Raw genomic sequence first — 22,704 nt, 5'->3', positions numbered from 1 at the left:
GAGAGGATTTCTATCATCCGATGTAGGATGACATTTTCAGGCAGTCGGATTGATGCCCGAACATAAATCCTATTGACTAAATTTCTTGGAGATGTTTGGGAGAATTATGTCCCAGGTATTGTAAAGCTATATTTTTGCTTAACAATATTGATAATTTCTTGTTTTAAAAGAAAAACATTATTGATTTAGACTCAGTAATAAGGGTTCACATACAAGGCCAGCGGAAGGTGACAATAGCATAAGCAATATTGTATTTAGGTGTTAGTAAACCCTCATTGTTCGAGGATGCGCAATAAGTTTCTTGTATGCTCAATATTGTGTGAGCACCTCATTATTGAGAACACTCACATCCAAGCATGTACCTGTATGGTCATATTAGCTTTATTTAATTATATATAAATAGGTTAAGTCCAAATGCAAATTCAAAAAAGTAAATGTTTTAACACAAGGTCAACTGAGGAGGCAAGAAGGGATCAAGGAGCGCCAAGGCAGTCTCATCCAGAAAAGGATCTAGAAGACTCTTGGATCAGCGGATCGACTGCTTCGCCCCGCCACCACCTTTCACCCGGATCAAACTTCCACCGAACCCAGTTGGTTGTCCTGCGCCACTGAGGGACCCGCTTCCAAGAAAACGAGACACCCTTCCTTTATTCAAGAGGAGATAGTCCGCCATGAGAAGACCCAAGGAATGCTGTGGTCACAAACAAATTGACTCTTGCGGCGTCAATTTCTCCCGACTGATGGGGTATTGTGACGTTGCAGACGTCACCAACGGCCTAAATAATAATTTTAATTAGTGGAGAGGTTTTTCTCTCGCGGGCAACACAAAAATCCTGCGGTTGGTACTTCGAGAAAGCATCCGGGTTTGATAAGTGGTGAGGGGAATCGATCGTTGGCCGGTCGATATCCGCTCGCGTCCATTTCTTTTCTGGTTGAACTTTGACAAAAGAGGTCATGGAGCAGCAGCTCTGCGTGGCTACCGCCACACAGTTGTAAATACGTTTCATTTTTATTATTAATTAATCTTAAGTTATTTGTTTTAATTATAGCTTCACTCACATGTGGATATTTTGTTTAAACTAGGTTAAGTTGCTGAGGATATATTGTATAAATATCATAGTTTGCAGACGGTAGCGCGTCTTTTGTTTAACGTAAATATTCGTTTATGTATTATAAATACCATCGTGTATGAACGGTGATGAATTTCCTGCGGCGTTGCATCGCCATTTTGTACTTTCGTAATTATTTGTTATTACGATATTGTACCATTGACTTTTAATCATAAATTTATATTAAATGCAGTGAGGTTAAATTATCACGGTGTTTCATTTAATTTAATTGTACCCTATATTATGTACTTTTCTTTCAGAGAAAAGCCGTTGGCGTCCAGTTCGAGTTTAGTTTTCAATACTCGCAAGTAACCGCTGCAACGGTATGATAAACACATCCATTGGATACCAATTGATTCCGATGGTCCTTTCCGTAACAGGATTGGAATTCACCAAAGAGATAGTGCGAAAACCCAATACCCTGAGCTAGCTGTGCCTGTTATCCACATAGACTTGGATAACAGTGTTAATGGATCGTAGGTTGTATGTGGCCTAGAGTAAATTCTTCATAACAACGTTCAACCATTTATCAGGAAGTATAAAGTATAGTATAGTATAGTATATAAGTAAAAAAAAGAGGGCAAGCTGTCATGGCGATTACAATAGAACAATATTGTTAATGAATTATTCATATTATATAAATGTAATATTTTTCTTAGTTGGACATTATTATAAAGATAATATTATCAAAAAACAACGTGGTTTAAAACAAGGAAATGGCCCCTGAAAGTTCCCATTAACTTTTTAGACATGGCTGCTGCAAATGCCTGGATGGAATACAGGATGGATCGTAGGAAAAATCAGCTCGTTCAGGAAACCAACCCTCCAAGTGTAGGAGTCCGCCGAGTCAAGATAACGGTGGAAAAAGATAACGGTGGAAAAAGCCAACGGCCGCATTAAAATCGAATCTGTAGGCCCACGAACAGCATCAATTTGGCCATACAAAAACAGATTCCGAATTTTGAGCAACGCACCGTTCAACCATTTATCAGGAAGTATCCCAAGATTATAAAAAAAGAGGGCGCGCCGTCATGGTGATTACAATAGAACAATATTGTTAATGAATTATTCATATTATATAAATGTAATATTTTTCTTAGTTGGACATTATTATAAAGATAATATTATCAAAAAACAACATGGTTTAAAACAAGGAAATGGCCCCTGAAACTTGCCATTCACTTTTTAGACATGGCTGCTGCAAATGCCTGGATGGAATACAGGATGGATTATAGGAAATATCTGCTCCCCAAGACCAAAATTATGGATCTATTAAGCTTTCGCTTGCAATTGGGAAAAACGTTATTGGCTGTGCCAAAAAAAAGTCACAGATGTCTGTAGAAAAACTTTAGTAGAAAAAGACATGTCAAATTGAGCGCATGGAATCAGCGCAGCGATTGACACATCTTGGCCGTTCAGGAAACCAACCCTCCAAGTGTAGGAGTCCGCCGAGTCAAGACAAAGGTGGAAAAAGCCAACGGCCGCATTCCCCAATGCTGTGACACGACAGGGTGAAAGATGAAAAAATAATCAATAATTATTAGGTACCCATAATAGTGTAAGCATTGGGTTCCAACATGAATTCAATCTTTATTTTCTGGATAGGTAGGTTCACTATATTATGGAGGTTGCTGATTCCCTCGTTATAAAAGTAACATGAAAAGTTTATAAGAAAACAAAACAATCTATGTTGATCAAAAAATTACATGCACACACCGTGATCGTTATTACGAAAACTGAAAGAAGGCTACGTTGGCGATAGATGATGATATAACCAGCCACAACGATATTAAATATTGCGAATCTCCGACAGTGTTTGTAAATAATATTTCTACGAATCCCGTGTTGCAAATGTATTCAAAATCGAGTAAACTGGGTACGTCCATGGTACAGAAACCACTGTTATAAATTATACAATAATTACATAGTCTCCGAAAATCGGTTACTACCCATTTGAGGTTATTGTAGTCCCACTTTATATTGTTCTACTATTATAATTATTATGACTAGCCACCTATTGATTTGTAGGATTTGTAAGAATTGTAGGAAGTATATTTTAATACCATCAAACACTGTTCGGGAAAGGATAAAGAGCTACCTGACTTGCTATCGTGACAACCCACCGAGAACCCAATCGGAAAAGCACTGTACAATTTGCAATGGATGCTATCATGAATGAGAGACAAAGGAAATGCCCACGAACCAACTGCCTTGATGAACACGACCACACTTACCCTATCATAGACGACAAGTAGCGCTCAAAGTGAAGATGCCATTATTAAAGAGGTGATACAAAAATGGGAGGAAGTGAAACAGGAAAATGATACAAACATCCGATTACTATGGAAGGAGTTGAAAAATCATTACGATATGGTGGTATTGACATCATACTGATAATATGAATTAACTCTCTGGGCTTTTATGAGCTCGATTCACTCTGCCAAAACTCTGACCACGGCATGTATTAGGTAAGGTAAAGTCACCAATTACCGTCCCCTGTCCTAATACCGCCCCCCTCTTCTATCTCAGAAAGTATGAGTCGCAATTCTGCGATGAAAATTTTAACTTATGTTACATATGGTTTCATTCCCCTGCAAACAACATATCAAGCAAAAGCTAGTCGACAATAAAAATATTAAACTATTTGGCAATGATGAGTTTTTTTCTTAAATACACATAAATCTATGTAGGTTAGTTTCCATGCAACGTTTTACAAATATTTTAATGGAATAATATGATCGATGTGTCATGGATTGAGAGGATTAAGTTTTATTCTGTATTATTTAAGCCATGTGAAAGATACCAGCTTCCAAATTGATGCACAAATATCGCCCCCTATGGTGTGTACATAACGTCCCGGGGGCGGTATTTAGATCATCCCATATTCACAATTCATACAAATATATTGATCATTTATGAAAATAATATATTATATAATATTATATCTATAGATGTATCGATTGAGGGAATTACCCAATGGTCACTATTATCAATTGTGTTTGATTGTGATGGGGAAAAGGAAAAATTGGGACCAGATCTGTATGATGAAAGCAGTTGCAGCAGTAAAAAAGGAAAAGACAGGATACAAAATTGCCCACACTTATTTAATTGTAATACATAATGCATAATTTAAATAAAAATCATTGAATAATGTATTTAGTAATCCAACTTTCATTTAGCATTCCAAGTTTATGTTAAAAAATGATATTAATTCTGTTTGGATAACTTTTACAAAAGTAACAAAAATCCCATTTTATATTATATCGATAAAATTATTTTTGTTTTAGTTTATATGCTATTTTCTCTTGTATATTGTTATAACCAACAATATAAAGAATATAAAGAAAATCAATTAAAATATCACTACACACAAATAAGCTTGTGAAATGGCCAAAACAAACGGGGGATGGTATTTGGAGACTTTACGTTAACCATAAAGAATGCCCCATACACTTTTAAAATTTTGATATCACCTTAATCGAAGAATTCAAAATATTGTTTCTTTTCTGGCAGAGGTCTAAAAAATTTATTTATGACGATAACAATGCTGCTGAAAGATTTATTAGCATAATTTATAAGTATGTTGGAAGTAAACAAATAAATTTAAGTCCAAGGCAGTGGCTCTTGACCAGTGTGCCGCGGCACACTAGTGCCGTGAAGTTTTTTTTAAATTTCGACTTATTATAAAGTATGCTTATTCACAACCAAGAGTAAATGGTCGCTAGAGGGCTAGGGCAATTAAAGAGTGGGAGCTGTTAAACCCCGCACATGCGCCTTGTGCCACCCATGTCACTCGAGTTCGTGATATGCCATGATTGAGTATAGATGTATGCGCACGTGTTTGTTGTGTAGAACTGTGTGTTAACAATGGTGGTATTATTTGTATAATTTCAATAACCGTTATAAAGTAGCTGCCCTAAAAATGGATCAAACAGGGTTGCAACCAAAAGACCCGTAGTGTTAGTATGAATTTATTATATAAGCAAGAATTAACTGAATTCAGTATGAATTTACCATTGGCGAGTGCGCACAGTAACTAAAGATGCCAAAAGGCGAAACCCTAGTCGAGAAAAATGACTCAAATGGAATAGTACAAAACTTAAATCAATTAGAAAAATATATTATTAAGTATATTTATTTATAAACGGAATCTATAAAAAATTCACTTTGTTTACAATGTTTTAAATTGTACCCTTTTCTTATAATACAAAAATAATGACCAAAATATCGAATAATCGAGATTCCACTGTAATTACCAATAAACACTAAGTTTTAAGCATTTTTTGCTTAGGTACTTAATATTTAGATTTTGTAATTCGTCATTTTTATTTTCATATTCTGATATTGTCGATTTTGAATTTACAGGGTTTTACTTTAGTAACATCAGATACTCAACACAAATTATTAGGTTCCACAACCAAATTTATATTCTCAATATCTATGCTACTTTCTATGACCGCGGTGCGGCGGCTTTAGTATCAAGCCTGATTCTTTCAATAAGGTGAATTCAAATTAGTGTACACTCCATATTGAGAATCTGGTAGTTTGGTTTTTCTTACTGGTTATTGTGGTTTAAGAAAAATGGCACACTTCCTGTCAGCTCACTATGCACACATACCATACATTAGGTCAATGTAGCTACAAACTACAAATTACAAACTTGGCGACAATGAAGACATTAATTGCTGCTGACTTGCTTCTCTCTCCTAGCAAGAAGCGACAATGAAGACATAATAAACTATCGGCTTCTTCCTGGTGAGAGTCACGCTATGTGGATCTTGACGGACATTCTGCGCTGTCGCATTCTGAAAGCAATAAGAAAGTAAGCTATTTTACAGTCAAATTTTAAGATTTTGTCATCAATAAAAATCATCATTAACAATAATTTGCTATTTTATTATGATTACCTACTCCATGGCCCTCACAAGGGGGGGGGCTGATAGGGCTCTAGCCTGAGGGCCAAGGTTCAGGGGGGCCCGGTGTGGCAGTTTAACCAAATAAGGGAGATAAATACATCACAAATTTTCTTTACTAATGAAAAGATTGCATGCGGCGCTATTTTCCTGCAATAATATTAAGGTTTAAAAATTTTGATTATTGTGTGTGATACTTGACAATTCAAGTGGATGTATTAAATCAGCGATTTCCAAATTGGGAGGCGCGGAGTGGTGCAAAGGGAGGCGCGAAAAGTTTAACACAATTATTAATGTAGCAACAGGTATGCAGTTTGCAAATGCATAGTTTATAAAACGGCCGCTAGTTATAAACTACACAAAAAAACAGTCCTATAAAAAGTTGTTTGCAAACCTGTCTTATTATATATACTTATACCGTTTAAAAAAAAGATTTTTTTTCGGTTTCAAACACGCGCGTTAACATGATCTTACTCCCTACTTCAGTTTTACCCTACGCCAGCTTCCCCAAGCTAGGGCCTCTGTATATAATTATTTTTTCAGTATTTGCCAGTCAATTTCAAATTACAGTACCTTTATATTTTAGGCAGAATTGAAAATCTTTCAGGTCAATTATTTCAGTAGCCAGACCCTAAAATTCACATGCGACCATCGCAAATTAGGACACAAAATATGGCCAAGTCACATATTGACTGATTGACTTATTTTTACAATAATATTATTTACTGTACCGTCAAATGGGGTTATTCCGCTAACCAAGTATAATTCCGCGGGTCTAGGACGATTTGACACCGCGAACTGGCCTCCGCCGATTGGCCTCTGGTAATTGGCCGCCGGTACAATCAGACGCCGGCCCAATTGGACGCCGACCCAATTCGACGCCGACCAAATTGGCCTCCGGGAGGATTGGACGCCGCACAGTTGAATTAAATGCGCAAAGGAATAGACGTACGTTACGATTTGTTGGAGTAAATAAGCAAGTCAGTTTAATATGCTTCTATCTTCTCAGTAGTTGTACCTTATACATTTCGCGCTTGACGCATTTTTAATATAGATTGAGAAAAATTATTATGCCTTATGATGTTTATTAAAAGAAAATAATTCTTCCTCACTAAAACTTAAAGGATGTGCATAATCAATTAATTTATTGTCTATACATGGGTACTTATTTATATTTACAACAAATATTTCCTGGCCGAAATCCCGAAAAATAAAAAAATACAAACATCAATAATTGCGCAATCGTAAATTGCGCAATTTTTTTCAAACAAAATCCATTCGTTCTACAAAATGGTCTCTCCTGAAAAAAAATGCGCTGTTGTAAATATAAATAAGTACCCATGGATAGACAATAAATTAATTGATTATGCACATCTTTAAGTTTTAGCGAGGGAAGAATTATTTTCTTTTAATAAACATCATAAGGCATAATAATCATTCTCAATATATATTAAAAATGCGTCAAGCGCGAAATTTATAAGGTACAACTACTGAGAAGATAGAAGCATATTAAACTGACTTGCTTATTTACTCCAACAAATCGTAACGTACGTCTATTCCTTTGCGCATTTAATTCAACTGTGCGGCGCCCAATCCTCCCGGAGGCCAATTGGGTCGGCGTCGAATTGGGTCGGCGTCCAATTGGGCCGGCGTCCGATTGTACCGGCGGCCAATTACCGGAGGCCAATCGGCGGAGGCCAGTTCGCGGTGTCAAATCGTCCCATTCCCTAATTCCGCTTAGTAAAAAATATTTTGTTTGTGTGGCCACTACTTATTTTTACACTCGGGTAGACAAAATAGTTTTTATAACCTTATTCTCAATTGTCAGTTAGTCATATTGTACAATTTAAACGTCTATAACTTTGCGTTAGTTAATATAAAACTTGACTTTTGTAAATGGTGTGTGCATATGCAGTGACGTCAACTGTTGAAAAATCATCATTTATCTACCAGAAATACAAAAGGTACGATATTGATATTTTTACTCTTCATTCCATTATATTTTAGCAATTAGAATGCATAGCTATATTTAAATAAATTGAATTTTTAAGACTTAAAATACGTCAGGCGGACTTGTACCAAAGATCGACATGAAATTTTGGGGTTATTCCGCCTGGGATAGGATCGTCAAAACACTTTTTAATAGTATTATTTTTTGATATCAATAAATACAATAAATTGTCTATTATTTATTAGTGGAACGCCATTATTAGTATAACATCACGATTATTATTATTTGTTCGATAATAAACGAATTTGATAGAAGCATGGTGAAATTGATATTGGCGTCATAAAATTGTGTAAAAAGTACTAACATATAAAAATACACATAAGCATAATAATTGTATTATTGGTGTCTATTTTGTCAGAGGTTTCGTTAAATCAGTTTTTGTATTCAGTTACAAAGATACTTTTTGTTATAATTCTTTCAAAAAAACAAAAATAAGCATAAAAAACAATAGTTTCATACATTATTTTCTTCCCTAATTAATATGCACATTAATTTGTTAGAACATATCATAATATTATGACCATAGTTCATGTACAAAAAAAAAAAAATTATATGTTTTGCACACCCCTAAGTTCAATCTACAAAATGTATGCACGTGTCAGAGAAACAAGGGTAATTACGCCTATAAAATTTTGATGATGCAAAATCACACAAAAAAGATGAATGTAGATGGGTTATGGTATTTAACATGTTTGCAGCACGTGTTATGAGTATTATTCTACTACATTGTTGTTTCCTCATAACAGTGATAATGACTTACACAGATTGTTTTTAAAATTGGGTGGAATAACCCCGAGACAGTGTTATTACGCCTACATATTTTTATCAGTAAAATCAATGTATTAGAATGTAGATAAATAATATTAACTATTTTTAATAATAAAATTGCAGTTAAGTATATATAACCATAAAAACTACATAACAATGGATACGTAGTACAAAAAAATTAGAAAATACAAATTAACAACTCGGCGTAAAAAAACCAAGCGGAATAACCCCGTTTGACGGAATTTGAAATTGCAAGATAAAAAAAACATAGATGCCATGAAAAAGTAGTCGAAAAAACTTATGACATCTTGAAGTATAATAGGTTGTCATGGTTATCTCAATGTATTCTCAAAATATTCACGACAAAAAATTATATTGATAATCTCTGTGATCCCAAATTCGACAAGAATTAGGCATTTTATTATTTAAAAAATCGGCAAGATTAACACATTTCAAGATGATTCTAAAGATATTTATTATAAGCTATGTCTTTGACCATTCAAGTGTGATAAACATCTTATGAATATTGATTGCTTTATAATAATTATTGACCTAAGAATAAGGTAGTGTTTTTTTGAAATACGCCATTTCTTTTGTCATTCCCCAGTGGTTAAGCTACAACATAAGGCCGTAGCCATAAATTGACAAACTATAATTGAAGTAGGGAGTAAAATGATATTGACGCGCGTGTTTGAACATATACCGTTTAAAAAAAAAAAAAAAAAAAAAATCGGTTAGGTACATGTTCAAACACGCGCGTTAACATAATTTTACTCCCTACTTTAATTATAGTTTGTCAATTTATGGCTACGGCCGTATGTTGTAGCTTAATTACTGGGGAATGCCAAAAGAAATGGCGTATTTAAAAAACACTACCTTATTCTTAGGTCAATAATTATTATAAAGCAATCATTATTCATAAGATGTTTAATACACTTGAATGGTCAAAGACATAGCTTATAATAAATATCTTTAAAATCATCTTCAAATGTGTTAATCTTGCCGATTTTTTGAATAATAAAATGCCTAATTCTTGTCAAATCTGGGATCACAGAGATTATCAATATAATTTTTTATCGTGAATATTTTACATAAATTATACTAATGGTTTTATAAATGCGTTTAAAAATTAATAAATGTAAATTTTTTTAACACCACTGCACAGTTATGTACCGAAATATGACTATATTCTAAAACATTAGAGCGAGAGGTTTAAAAGAATACTATTTTATGTAACAAAAATACGTTATGCAGTCATCAAATGTTAAAAATAACTATAAAGGATAATAAGGCTTCAAAATTATATAAATAGATTATCTACAACGTCTAAGGAGTGTCCAGGATCATGGTTTGAAAATACAATAAAAACTCAATTTTGACCTTCGACGAGCATGTCCCCCCAATTCCTTAGTCTCAATACGTGTATAAGGAATTGAAAATTTTAAATTATCTATGCCTCTTGCATTGTATTACAATTATTATCTCTGAATAATTTAAATACATCAAGATTAAATTAATACATTTGACAGGTAAAAGTTCAACAATTATATAGTTACCGGTAGTCCCAGAAGTACCCGACCTGACGTATAGATAGCAGTTGTTTAAAAATATGACCATGATAGAAAGCACCAACCTTATAAAGCCTACGTTTGAAGTTTGACGACGCTACGTTGTTCAGTAATTAGAAAGAATTGTTTACCAAACATTCAACTTTGTAATTATTTATAATGGCCGTTCAATAAATACTCTGCTCAATTTAAACTTCTATTAGTTGTAAAATCAATACATTAAAAGAGTTTGTCCGGAATTTAAAATTTCCGAAACGCCAAGCCCAAAGGCGCTGAAATTTTCTACTGAAGATTTCTTGGCTAAAGCGCATAAAACCACAAAAAAAAATTAAATAAATTTGTAGGTTTAATTCACGAGATACGAACATGATTAAAATTTGAATTTACAGACGTTTACTTAATTTTATATTCCTTCAATAATCGATATTGGAATAACAAAATTGTCTGAAAACATTATTCAACATTAAAAGTAAGTATATCGATTGGAATTCAGAATTCACCAGTAATATTTACAATTTTACAATCACGTCGTAATAATGAATAGCGATATTGCAGAAATCCTCATTCGAAGAACAAAATGAATTGGAAGATCTTGAACGAATGTAAGATGATTTTGTGGTATGACATTCGAGAAGATGATAATTTTTATTTCATATTATTATCATCGGCCTGATTGAGTGGCGCACTCAGGATTTAATATTGGAGGGAGCCTAAGATGTAAATTAGTCCCATAGGCTCTTTTTCTTCTTCATATATTATTTTTTACATATTTTCACAATACACGGCGCGGCGGTATATTTGTACAGTTTCTGTTAGTTTTTAATTAAATTGGAGGCATAATGGCGGTAACCGTGGAGCGTGTCATCAGCGACTGGCGGATTGGAAGTGACTACCAGCGACCATGCTGGACATGTGCGCCTAGTATGGTAAAACATTACTCAAATAATATCGGCTATCCTACCCGCTTGGTCTAGTGAGCTACAATATCTATGCCGAATTCCATTGAAAAAAAATGTTCTTTTGATTTACACTACCACCGACTGTAGTGCGTGCAGTCGTTCTTTTCGCCGAATGTTCATCGTCAATTTTTGGTTTTTTAATATTGAGGTTCCAAAATATAAATTGAAAATGGACAAAAAAAATATTATTGCATTTAACTTATACACAAACCTACTCAACACAACACAGCCTAATTTCTCGTTTATCGGTCTTTTGTCTATTGTCGTACCTTTGTATACCTACACGATGGTACCCGCATCCTGAAACGGGCCCTCAAGCTAGGATATTTGGCGGACCCCCTACCTACCGCTAAGATTAAAGGTACTGTGAAACACTACATTAACGTTTTTCAAATTGTGTTTTAGTTCAAATTAATGGTACTTATACAATGAATTATTGGCGATTTTTAATACATCTACTTTAATAATGGAGCTGTCGAGTATCGATACATAATAATCAGAAAATATATTGCACAATTATATAATTTAAAATGTTCATAGCCACGAAGTATGATAGCATCGCAGGCGACTTTTTTAGTATTAAAGCTAATTTATGATGTGTGTTTATCTCACTTATCTGGTCAACCTGACACGCCGGGCCCCCGACAGCCCGGGCCCCCAGGCTAGAGTTCTGTCAGCCCTCCCCAGCCATGACCTACACCATTCCGGAAGTCGGGTGGACACCGAGAAATTTTTGACAGTTTCATTAAGGATTGGGTTTCTAAAAAAACCCGACATTAGTGTTTCGAAATTTTTGTGTTAGAAATTAGAATCTAACAATTTTTTTCTAAAACGGGTGCTGGAGAATTGCAAATCATTTTTTTTCATCAAGCTACATTTGCAAGGTATAGTTTATTACCTTTCAATTTCAATGTTTAAAATCATTCTGATAATTTTCATGTTTGGGGGGTGCCAGGGCCCCTTGTCCCCCCCTCCTGGGTGCGCCACTGACCTGAATTATATCAGGAATTTCATTAAAATATATCCAAGAGGGCGGGGCACATTGCTCGCCGAAAGGACGGCCGCTGGACAAATGCCGTCATCCAGTGGTAGCCAAGGGGTACAAAACGGCCATAGGGTCGCCCTAAAAGCCGCTGGATAGACGACCTGGTAAAGTTCGCCGGAATTACGTGGCAGCGAACGACACAGGATCGAGAGAGTTGGAAGAAGCTTGGGGAGGCCTTCATCCAGCAGTGGATTGACCCCGGCTGATGATGATGATATCCAAGAGGATAACTTAAATAGGTATACAAACATTAAGTATTTTAAGTTCGGTTGGATTCGCCTGTATCACGTCATGTAGGTAGTTAGTTATTGTTAAAATTACCTTCAATCTTCTTGGCCGTTGCCTGGGAATCTTGACCAAATTGTTGCCACAAAAATTTGACAGCTTAACTGTTTACATTTTTACGAGACATTTATCAACGCCGTTAATTTTAATCACTATCAAATGCCCATAGATATTTTATAATATTAAATTATAATATAAATTTATTATTAATTGAGTTAGCATTTACTTGGTAGAATTTAATTTTAAAACAAATGAAAATATAATTAATATTAAATTCTACAGGTTAACCTAAACCCAACCTAACCTAACCGAAAAAAAATATTTTTTTTAAACGGTACATGTTCAAACACGCGCGTTAACATCATTTTACTCCCTACTTCAATTATAGTTTTTCAATTTATGGCTACGGCCGTATGTTGTAGGTTAACCACTGGGGAATGCCAAAAGAAATGGCGTATTTCAAAAAATTATTATAAAAAATATTTATTATTATAAAATATAATTATTATAAAGCAATCATTATTCGTAGGATGTTTATCACACTTGAATGGTCAAAGACATGGCTTATAATGAGTATCTTTAGAATTATCTTCAAATGTGTTAATCTTGCCCATTTTTTGAATAATAAAATGCCTAATTCTTGTCAAATTTGGGATCACAGAGATTATCAATATAATTTTTTATCGTAATTATTTTACTAAAATTATCTCGTCATAAATTATACTAATGGTTTTATAAATGCGTTTAAAAATTAATAAATGTAAAAAAATCTTAACACCACTGCACAGCTATGTACCGAAATATGACTATATTCTAAAACATTAGAGCGAGAGGTTTAAAAGAATACTATTTTATGTTATAAAAAATACTTTATGTAGTCATCAAATAAATGTTAAAAATAAATATAAAGGATAATAAGTCTTCAAAATTATACAAATAGATTGTCTACAACGTTTAAGGTATGTTCAAGATCATGCTTTGAAAATAGAAAAAAGCTCCATTTTGACCCACGCTAAGCACGTTAGTATAATTTTCTTAATCATTTGTGCTTAAATTATATTTAATAGTGGCGACGAATGCATTACCAAATTTTCATTAATAATTATGTGATTGCTTTTGGATAATTCGCGATTAATTTCCAACTGTTCGATTAAATTTAATTTTAGACCTTTGTAACATAAATATGCAAACATTCTGGCGTTATTTTAGCACTGACAAACAACTTCCAAAAATGTTTTTTTCGTTTGTGCACGCACATTAAGGGGGTTAACTATTCGAATTTCAATTTGGGTGACCCGGCAATTAGGGTGACGCACAAATCGTCGACAAGTGTTTAAAAGTTAAATTTAAAAAAAATCCAAGTTCAGTGACGCAAGCATCCAGAATTTAGCTGGGTCACCCTAATTGAAATTCGAATAACCCGCTAAATTTGCGTGCACAAACGAACGTACCAAAAAAAGTTGGAGTTTCATGGGTGAGCCAGGTAAATGGACCTGTTATTGCTATTTTTATACTGGCAAGTGTCATACCTACTTGTTTTTTTTAATTTCAAAATAGTAACATTATAATCAACTGTCAAAAAGTCTAACGTCAATAACGTCTTACGTCAATCTGCATCCTGCATGCATCCTGCATTCTGCAATCTAGCTATTAAGTACATTCAGTATAACCAAACATTAAAATATTCAATCTGGCCATCGTACAGAGCTAAGTACTGTATTAAAAAAATAATTAACTCATTAGTGAAGCAAAATGACCACACAAAAGGGAATGGAACTATTAAAGATAGTATCGCAGTACATTAGCAAAGCTAATGGTTTTGATCGGGTTTTAAATAAGGTGAGTTTTAGTTTTATACCTATGTTAGTATTTCAATTTATTTGGCCAGTCTATAGTGTGAATAACAACGTCAGTTTATAAAAGTATATGCAATATTCACCCCATGTTAATTAAAAAAACGAAAACACGACATGAATAGAGCAAGTCAATTTAAAGGTTAGGTACATATGCTATTAAGCATAATATTATGTGAGCAAGTAATCTTACTAGAATATCATAGTTTGACATGGTTGATGAAAAAAAAAACTAATGCCCTCTTAAGTAACTCTTGCGTCTTTTAAATTATTCATCATTTATGGTGTGAATGAGTCATTGCATTTAAAATTTTCAGTTTTATTTTATTCTAATTCAATTAAGTATATTCATTATATGAATTAAGTTGGTACCTACTTATAGTAAAAAAATAGTATGTATTAAGGAGGGGATAGAGTTAATGATCTATCTACACGCCATACAAGTAATAAGATGTAATATTATTGTGTATTTAAAATTATAAATTAAACCTTTCCACAAACACTTAAATAAGTGTAACCATTATTGTAAAAAAATTACCTAACAAATCTTAATCTCATCTTAAACAAATTACGATGTAATGAAAACATCATACTCACAACCTTCAACGTTGCAAATTGAAATTGTAAGTCATTAATAACCATGAATTTTAGCTATACAACTAATGTGTTGATTTTCTAGGTGTCCCTTGTCGCAGGAGGAAATGGTATGTGCACAGCTGAGTTTAAGGTATCGACAGAACATTTGAATGGAGGAGGTGGTCTTCATGGAGGCTACATCGCCACTCTAGTCGATGTTATATCAACTTATGCTTTAATGACTAGTGAAAAATCCAATGGAACCAGTGGTGGAGTATCGGTAGACATTCATGTTAGGTAAGTAAAACCTTTTTTTTACGTTTATTGATGCCAAAAATATCTCCATTCTATTGAGCTAGCTACCATTGTTGATACTTATATCGTATAATCCAGGGGTGGGTCTAGCGGTAAGCGGACTAAGCGGCCGCGTGGTGCCACGAGATCTTGGAATGTTTTTAAAGAATTGTCTTACAGACGCATTTTGATAATTTCTGATAATTTTTTGATAATTTCTGTGATTGGGTGCAGTTCATCGTTCACTTTATAATGGTCTCACTGCTCAAGTCTTAGTTTCCGAACAATAAAAAAATGCCCTGAATTTAATCATTTATCCTGACGTTATGTGAATGTTGTTTCAGCAATAACTGATAGGAAGTGACTCACTATAGGTCGACCGGCAATAGTCTAGACGAGTGACTAGAGCCCTTCCGCCGTTAGAAGACCTACGAAATGAAGCGGAGTGAGAGGAAAGACTTGTGAAAGGTGGGGGTTGTGGTGGGTCCACTCATGTCTAGCGACACATTTCATTCAATAAACACATTTTTTTCCTCTCGCCCCGCTTCATCTCGTAGGTCTTCTAACGGCGGAAGGGCTCTAGTCACTCGTTAAGAAAATATGTTAGTGTATCAGACATTTTCAGACAGACTTTGGGAGCGGTTTGTTTACATTATCACGGGAATCGGATTATTTATTTTTATTGTGTTGTTCCCAATTTTAATTATATTCTCGACGCAAGAAAATACTGTAAAAGTACATCCTATTTTATATTTTAGTATATTAATGTACATATAACCAATCGTTTTGATTTAAAAAATCATTTTTTTTTAAATGCAGAAAAAATGCTAGTTATTTGTATTAAGTATATGAAATTTTCCGATTAAAAATAAATGGTAAAAAAAGTATCATATTATTGTTAGAGGGACTGAACAAAAATGTCATTATACGTAATATTATGTAAATAAACACGACAAAGTTATTGAGATCGAGCAATCTCATCCGCATTGGTGGCTTGCAAGGATTGAGATAGTATGTACATACAATCTCTTCCACAAAGAAAAGGTTAAATTGCTATATTTTTGGTTTTAACCGATTTCTCCATAAAAGCAAAATTTTATTTACATAAAAATATATATTATTTTACGTATAATATTTGTTTATAAATTTATTCGAAAAGAGTCATGTCATCTTCTTCTGAAAGATCATCAAAGCTGACCACATTCTGCATTCCATTCTGAATTTTCGCCAGATCCATTTCCTCACGCTAGGGCGGGCTTATTTTCGATAGATGTCTTATTTTCGGAAAACACGGTATACCATTTAAAGGGGGTACTTATACCAGCAGAGGCACCTAGCGGGAAAATACGAAGCTTGCAATTTGAGACATTCTTTTGATAATTTACAATTTCAACTCATTCGCTGCTGACTAGATAATGATTTTTTTTAATTACCACCTTTAAAAAGCACGTTAATTACATCGATCGGCCGCCTGGTCATTACGCGCCAGGTTCGTCTTCAGCGTCCAATTTGTTTACGGGCCGCACAAAATTGTGTTTTTGCTAATTGCTTTTCAATTACAAATTAACACGTTAATTACAAAAATAGTTAAAACGGCCCGTAAGCATTGTGTTAATATAAAATGTATTAGATGATTGTTATGACTTGCATCAAGCATCGCAAGACATTATTAGTACATAAATTCCACCAATAAAATATAATGCTATCAGTTAAAATAATTAGTAGGTAATTAATACACTACATAATTATTACACAATTTTATGGCAATTTATAAAAGGTAAACGAGAAACATAATATTATATTGGACAATAACATAGTAATTATTTCGTAGGAAAGTATGTGAACATTTGCTAAGTTACATCTGACGTTTGTATTATTTTCCCTGTATTATTTTTCATGGCTCTATTGCATTTATAGTTGCTTCGGCTGATTAAATATGGCTCAGAAAGTCTTCTTTGTGTAGTATTTAATCAATATTTGCATTACAACACTGATCGCAATTCCAGAACATTTTTAATATGCTTGAATCGGTAAAAAATACATATTTTCTATGTTGACAGGTAGTTGTAAATAATATGCAAATCGCACTTTGCTATTCTCGCTTGCTCTGCTTACTTAAATATATACTGTTATTTGTAATTGTTCTTCTTTGTGCTACAACCCTATGTACGTCTGAGTGTCTTCTCGTACCTGCTTCCATGCAAGTCTGTCCAAAGACTTTTATATGCCCGAGGTCTTCAATTCCAACTCGACACTATCCCTCTATTTTGTATGAGATCGACTTATTTGCCTTCTGGGTTCTTGAAAGTGAGTTTCCTTGTCATGCATGACTCACCCATCCCATCTATACGACCCAGCCATCTAAAGTATTTCAATTTAATGGACTGTAAGTTGTGCGGGGTTCTGCATAGAGCATACAGCTTGTAATTGTGTCCCTGTGCCAATAGTGTGTCATTGATGTATTCGATAATACCGTGCAGCACACTCCACTCAAATGAGCCCAATATTTTTTGATCATACACCAGGTTTCTGGCCATATCGTCGGTAATTTTCTACAAACACGTATCGCAAAAAACACAACTTTTCAGGAGAGGCAAATAACAATTTTATAGTTTATTCTCTCAGTTTTTAATTTAGAAATAAATTTTCTTCTATGAAATATACATTTAGTATAGTTACACATATTTTCATGAAAAAAATGTTTCTTTAATTTATCGCACTATACTTTCGATCGATCAGTCATATTGTCGAAGATACGTGAATGCGTTGCAACTTTACTGTGAATATTACTGCAGCAAACACTTATCTTGACTTACGAGAAAGAACTTCAGTATAATCATCTGTCGGAGTTCAGTATTCTGTATACTTACAAACACGTAACTCAAGATACGAGTTTATAATATTTATAAAAGTCTTTTATTGTGATACGATTTTTTTGTTATTGCTTAAACCTATTATGTTATAAAGTATGTTTTGAGATACGTGTTAGTGGAATATGTGCGTATTTAAATTCTGAATTCATTACATCAAACAACTCAAAACTGACAAAAATTGAGATATGTGTTTGTAGAAAATTAGCAACGATATGTGACTACAAGTCTTATTATTGTTTTGTACAAGATGCATTTCGAGTTCAATGACTTACAATAATTGTTCATCTAAATATCGTGGTTAGTTGTGGCTTCCTCTGTAGGAATTAACATAATATTATGTAGTTACTTTAAGAATTCAACTTTTTATTTATACTGACAATGCAATTTTTTGAATTAAAACAATGATGGTTGTCTTGAATTTATAATTATTAGTCTCCTTGGTATATTCATGATTTTTATTTTCCCCAATACCGAAAAGTTTCTTCTTACTATTGAATTATGCTGAAAGTACCTGTGGTTATGATCAGTGGCGGCCGGTGATTTTTTGGATTGTAATTTTTGATGGTGCACTGGAAATTTACCTTATTGAAAAATGAAATCAATTTGGCGTTGTTTTAGATTTGACAAAACGTTATTGACATTTGGAAAATTACCTGTATATTTTATATTTTTAATAAAACATGATGCGTTAACATTATGTTAACGCGCGTGTTTGAACATGTACCTAACCGATTTTTTTTTAATTTTTTTTTAAACGGTACATGTTCAAACACGCGCGTCAATATCATTTTACTCCCTACTTCAATTATAGTTTGTCAATTTATGGCTACGGCCGTATGTTGTAGCTTAACTACTAGGGAATGACAAAAGAAATGGCGTATTTCAAAAAAACACTACCTTATTCTTAGGTCAATAATTATTATAAAGCAATCATTATTCATAAGATGTTTATCACACTTGAATGATCAAAGACATAGCTTATAATAAGTATCTTTAGCATCTTCAAATGTGTTAATCTTGCCGATTTTTTGAATAATAAAATGCCTAATTCTTGTCAAATTTGGGATCACAGAGATTATCAATATAATTTTTTATCGTGAATATTTTACAAAAATTATCTCGTAATAAATTATACTAATAGTTTCATAAATGCGTTTAAAAATTAATAAATGTAAAAAATCTTAACACCACTGCACAGTTATGTACCGAAATATGACTATATTCTAAAACATTAGAGCGAGAGGTTTAAAAGAATACTATTTTATGTAACAAAAATACTTTATGCAGTCATCAAATGTTTAAAATAACTATAAAGGATAATAAGGCTTCAAAAATATATAAATAGATTATCTACAACGTTTAAGGAGTGTCCAGGATCATGGTTTGAAAATACAATAAAAACTCATTTTTGACCTTCGACGAGCATTTCCCCCCTTAAGAAATATTAGCTTATCACTAGAATTCATGAATTCATAATTTTCTATATTATAAATAACCAACATCATTTCGCGGTTAGTGAACACACAGGATAATGAAATATTAATTTTCCAGAAATGCGGTAGGCAGCGCCTATAATAACAAACCATAATTCAAATCTGTAATTGCTCTCTACTCAGACCAATATGATGTCATTTTACCCGGTCGGCACACGATATTCTGGAACTTACGCATGGCGAAAATGATTAGCACGGTTTAAGTTGTTTTATAATGGAGACGGGTATCTTTCCCGAATTGTGGAAGATGTCAAAGGTTACTCCAATCCATAAGAGTGGTGCTGAGTCATCAGTGGAGAACTACAGGCCGGTGGCTGTTCTCTCGGCACCCGCAAAAGTTCTTGAGATGATCATGCATAACATGATTTATCCAAAAATTGAGTCATTTATAATGAATGAGCAGCATGGATTTAGAGTTGGCCGATCAACGGAAACTAACCTGATGGTATTTGTAGATTATGTGTCGTCAGCACTAGATAGAGGCCATCAGGTTGACTGTTCCTACAATGACTTCTCAAAAGCGTTTGACAGAGTCGATCACGACATCCTGTTGGAAAAACTCCAACTAATTGGATTGTCCGATCGTTTTCTGAAGTTATTCGGGAGCTATTTTAGGAATCGTCAACAATACGTATCGTATGGCGTCTATCAGTCACAGATGTTCAATAAATTTTCTGGTGTCCCTCAGGGCTCAAACTTGGGGCCATTGCTGTTTACGATTTTTATAAATGACATAGCAATTGTCATTAAAAATGCTATGTTTTTGTTGTTCGCTGATGACCTGAAACTCTTCATGGAAGTTGTCACCTTGGACGATTGTCGTCAACTCCAACTTGATATAGACAATATATTAGATTGGGGCAGGCGTAACAAACTGGACTTCAATATTGAAAAATGCAATATTTTATCATTTACCAGAGCCTCGCGAGTATTATTTTTCCAATATTCGATGAATGGCAGAGTTCTTTCGCGAATACCATCTGTAAGGGATCTTGGCATTACGTTTGACAGTAAGCTGTCATTTAGTGGTCATATAGCTATCATTTGTAAAAAGGCGCTACAAATGTTGGGCTTCGTCTTGCGTACTTCCCGGGTCTTTTCGGATGTTACTGTATTAAAAATTCTTTATAATTCCTTAGTGAGAAGCCGGCTTGAGAGTGGGTCGATTGTTTGGGCCCCGCATCAGTTGAAATATGACCTTATGGTGGAGCGAGTTCAAAAGAAATTTTTGAGACTCCTTTATTTGAGGTTATATGGATACTATCCGTGGCTTTATCCAACTGACTTTCTCTTAGGTATGCTAACATACTGTAGTTTAAGTGCTAGAAGATATCAATATTTGGCCACGTATTTTTTTCGACTAATACGTGGTGTGAATGAGAACTCTGCCATTCTTGGTAATATTGACTTGTGTGTCCCTGATAACTATCTTAGAAATCGGGAGCATCAGTTGTTTGTTCTCCCGAGGAGCAGAACTAACCTGCCATTGGTGATGCCAATTGGTAGAGCAATAACTCTGTTCAACCAAATTGCTTCGGATGTTGATATATTCCATCTACGTGAAAATGAGTATAGGTGGACGTTATTTTATAAATTCTTAAAATAGGGTCTGCTTAACTCATCCGGTGTACTTCCTTGTACTTATATACTTCATATTTTTTGTATTTACACATTTATACTATAGAATAACTTAATATTGCATAATTACAATATTACATAATACTTTTTTAATAATATTTATTTGTTTCTAAATGTCATGTTGTGAACGTCTTAAACTTATAATTTGTAATGTCCACAATATGTAAAATAAATTAAAATTGAAAAAAAAATTGAAATTGAAAAAAAATACTAAGCTTTGGGTTCATTTTAAGTAAACTAAATTTAATATATTGCCGGGGGGCGCAAATGATTTCAGTGAGGATGACGTATACGGTGCATATTGCCTGTATTATCGCCTATTGGCAATATGGGCACATCGGTTTATGGTTTGCATTACAATAAGTGAGCGATAATATTAAAAACCTATGAAGAAAAAATATGATTTACGATATTGAATGATGTTTCAGAGCGATGCAAGCAGTGCAGTGCACTTGTATGATGTTAAACCAGCCGCCGTTGATTATGATATATTATTAATCATATTATTTGTATGTGTGCTTCATGTTATTAAACCATATATTTTTGTCCATTTTGCAGCTATATCAAAGGAGCTCGAGAAGGTGATGAAATAGTGATTGACGCTAAGACAGTGCGATGCGGCAGAACTTTAGCATTTTTAGAAATCGAATTGAAAAAGAAGGACACTAATGAAATTATTGCCAAGGGGATGCACACAAAATTTATAGGAAAAATGTAGGAAAATTGTAAAGGAATATAATATGCTTAAAAACACTGAAAGTGTGACTATTCTTCTTTGAGTTCTGTTGTATCCTCATTACAGATTAAAAATGTTATTTAAATTATTACCACAGGTGCTAAATATTATTGTAAATAAGTTTTATTGTGAATAAATTAATGTATTAGTCAAGGAATGTATTTATTTTTTGCTTACCCACCAATGTAATTTAATTTGTTCATTGTTTGAAAATCTAAAATCAAAATCCAAAAGAAGCTGGCAAATATTTATATCATATTTACTTATATTGTTATCAAGAATGCTGTTTGTGTTCTTTTCGCAGAAAATGATGAAGATTTTAATAAAAGTTTGCTAAAATATCTGGTAAGTAATATTTTCAATTTGTAATTATTGGACCGTGTGTTCCATTACCGGATCAAGTAATGAATCCAAAAAAAATATCAATGACAATGGCTAGTGAAGCCTCCAAATTACATCATATATTTGTCTTGATTTATCTGTCCGTGCATGAAAAAAAACATTATCTAAAATTGCAAGAGAGAGAGACAGAGATAAGATGTATTTTCATATGCTGGGTTTATCCGGGTCTGAAGAGACACTT

At 33.7% G+C, this 22,704-nt stretch overlaps 1 protein-coding gene across 1 annotated transcript; it reads left to right on the top strand.

Moving 5' to 3' along the window:
• Window positions 1-14,120: 14,120 nt before the first annotated feature.
• LOC147079704 (acyl-coenzyme A thioesterase 13) lies at window positions 14,121-22,274 on the top strand. Its single transcript, XM_085944641.1, has 3 exons — window positions 14,121-14,497; window positions 15,191-15,384; window positions 21,944-22,274. The coding sequence occupies exons 1-3, from the start codon at window positions 14,411-14,413 to the stop codon at window positions 22,101-22,103; spliced, it is 441 nt and encodes a 146-aa protein (XP_085800767.1). The 5' UTR covers window positions 14,121-14,410; the 3' UTR covers window positions 22,104-22,274.
• Window positions 22,275-22,704: the final 430 nt, after the last annotated feature.

This window comes from Rhyacophila brunnea, unplaced genomic scaffold (assembly GCF_057557595.1).
Source record: "Rhyacophila brunnea isolate RB1 unplaced genomic scaffold, BYU_Rbru_1.0 scaffold_1, whole genome shotgun sequence".
In the NCBI taxonomy this organism is placed as follows: domain Eukaryota; kingdom Metazoa; phylum Arthropoda; class Insecta; order Trichoptera; family Rhyacophilidae; genus Rhyacophila; species Rhyacophila brunnea.
The sequence above is the reverse complement of the archived record's forward strand: the minus strand, read 5'-3'. Positions and strand labels throughout refer to the sequence as shown.

What these genes read in the sequence shown, in the direction of transcription:
- LOC147079704 (XM_085944641.1), top strand. Translation starts at nt 14,411, where the DNA reads ATGACCACACAAAAGGGAATGGAACTATTAAAGATAGTATCGCAGTAC. An exon ending in TTGATCGGGTTTTAAATAAG is followed by an intron (nt 14,498 to 15,190) that starts GTGAGTTTTAGT and finishes TTGATTTTCTAG; the next exon opens with GTGTCCCTTGTCGCAGGAGG. An exon ending in TCGGTAGACATTCATGTTAG is followed by an intron (nt 15,385 to 21,943) that starts GTAAGTAAAACC and finishes TCCATTTTGCAG; the next exon opens with CTATATCAAAGGAGCTCGAG.